Below are 1,405 nucleotides of genomic sequence, written 5' to 3'. Positions count from 1 at the left end.
TCTCTGCAGACTTCTCTCTCTCTCTGCAGACCTCTCTTTCTGCAGACCTCTCTCTGCAGACCTCTCTCTGCAGACCTCTCTCTCTCTCTGCAGACTTCTCTCTCTCTCTGCAGACTTCTCTCTCTCTCTGCAGACCTCTCTTTCTGCAGACCTCTCTCTGCAGACCTCTCTCTGCAGACTTAGATGACGCCCAACTAAACCCTGCACTACCCCCTGGCGCCGCACACTGCTCAGATTTGCCACTTTGCGCTGCGCTCAAACTTCAAATTATTTCAGCCTTGACCTCGTTGCCGCTGACCTTTCCAAAGCGCGACCAATGAGATACCAGCATGTTGTTACCTAGCAACGGGATATAGCCACCCTTGATGATGTTTACCTGCGCGTTGCTCTGCATCTCACCTGGCGGTGCACAGAGAGCAAATGGCTTATCATGTGTAGGCGGCTTTAAAGGGTTCCTTGTACAATTTATAGCAGTAGTTCTCTTCTTTCATACCCAACATACATCGGTATTGTAACTCAAATATGTCGAATTTTATTGAACCGGTTCCAGAAATCAGGGGCGATACCCGGACCAAACCAAAAACACCTCAGTTCATCGATCCATCACTTTCAACGCATTATTCTTTTTTATTTCACTAACATTCGGGAATCCAGGGTCAATTACCCTCATTTGCATAGAATTATATGTAATATTTGAGCTAATAAAGCAGAAATTATGAATTATTCTGACTGATACTTAAGACAGAGGAATGTACATGTTGAGTGGATGAGTTTGGTCAGGATGCTGATTTGAAACCATTTCAATTTACACCCGAAATTCAATGAAAGTGATTAATTGAGTGATTATATAAAGAGCGTTGCATGAAATCTATCCTTTTTTTGTGGTAATTTGGTTAAAAAGTGCCATATTTCTGATGTAGACATTTTTAAAAAGGGGGTCAAATTTGCCAAAAACGGCAAGACAGAAAAAAAAGCAGGCGTGGATAAAACCCTAAAAAAAGGCCCTTTCAGAACCTACTGCTGGATCCACTTTGGTTTCCCATGTTGGGGTAATGTCAGGCTGAAGAAGAAACCTCAATGAGAGGATCTGAGGCGGCATGCAGCCGTGCCCCGGCACAGATGTAATTAGGAGCCAAATTTAGGAGAGGGGGCGGTTGGAACCCGATGCTGAGCCGGTCCGGCCCCTCTTTCAGTTTCCTCGAGCAGTTTTTTAAGAGTTGTTAGAGCAAACATTTGCAGCTTTAGTTTCATTCTGCTTCAGTTCAGGTCCTGGGCTCTCGGCGGCATTTCCTCCCCGCTACGAACACATCTTTACAAGAAGAACAATGGTCAGAGACTGTTCTTCATGCTCAACCCTCGTATGGTATTCAAGTTCAAGTTCGAGACCTCTATTTGTCCCCGAGGG

General features: G+C 44.9%; 2 protein-coding genes across 2 annotated transcripts in view; one reads left to right on the top strand and one right to left on the bottom strand.

The window, feature by feature from the left end:
• The window catches only part of LOC117958295 (ral guanine nucleotide dissociation stimulator-like 1), a 43,702-nt gene that overhangs the window by 2,016 nt on the left and 40,281 nt on the right, over nucleotides 1-1,405 (top strand). The window contains 1 exon segment of the mRNA XM_034894625.1: nucleotides 1,322-1,328. Within this exon segment, the coding sequence (XP_034750516.1) occupies nucleotides 1,326-1,328 (3 nt within the window). The 5' untranslated portion in view covers nucleotides 1,322-1,325.
• LOC117958290 (choline transporter-like protein 2) overlaps nucleotides 1-1,405 on the bottom strand; it is an 18,530-nt gene that overhangs the window by 7,099 nt on the left and 10,026 nt on the right. The gene's annotated exons all lie outside the window — the stretch shown is intronic.

Source organism: Etheostoma cragini, chromosome 15 (genome assembly GCF_013103735.1).
Source record: "Etheostoma cragini isolate CJK2018 chromosome 15, CSU_Ecrag_1.0, whole genome shotgun sequence".
Lineage (NCBI taxonomy): Eukaryota > Metazoa > Chordata > Actinopteri > Perciformes > Percidae > Etheostoma > Etheostoma cragini.
This window is presented reverse-complemented; position numbering and strand designations above follow the sequence as displayed.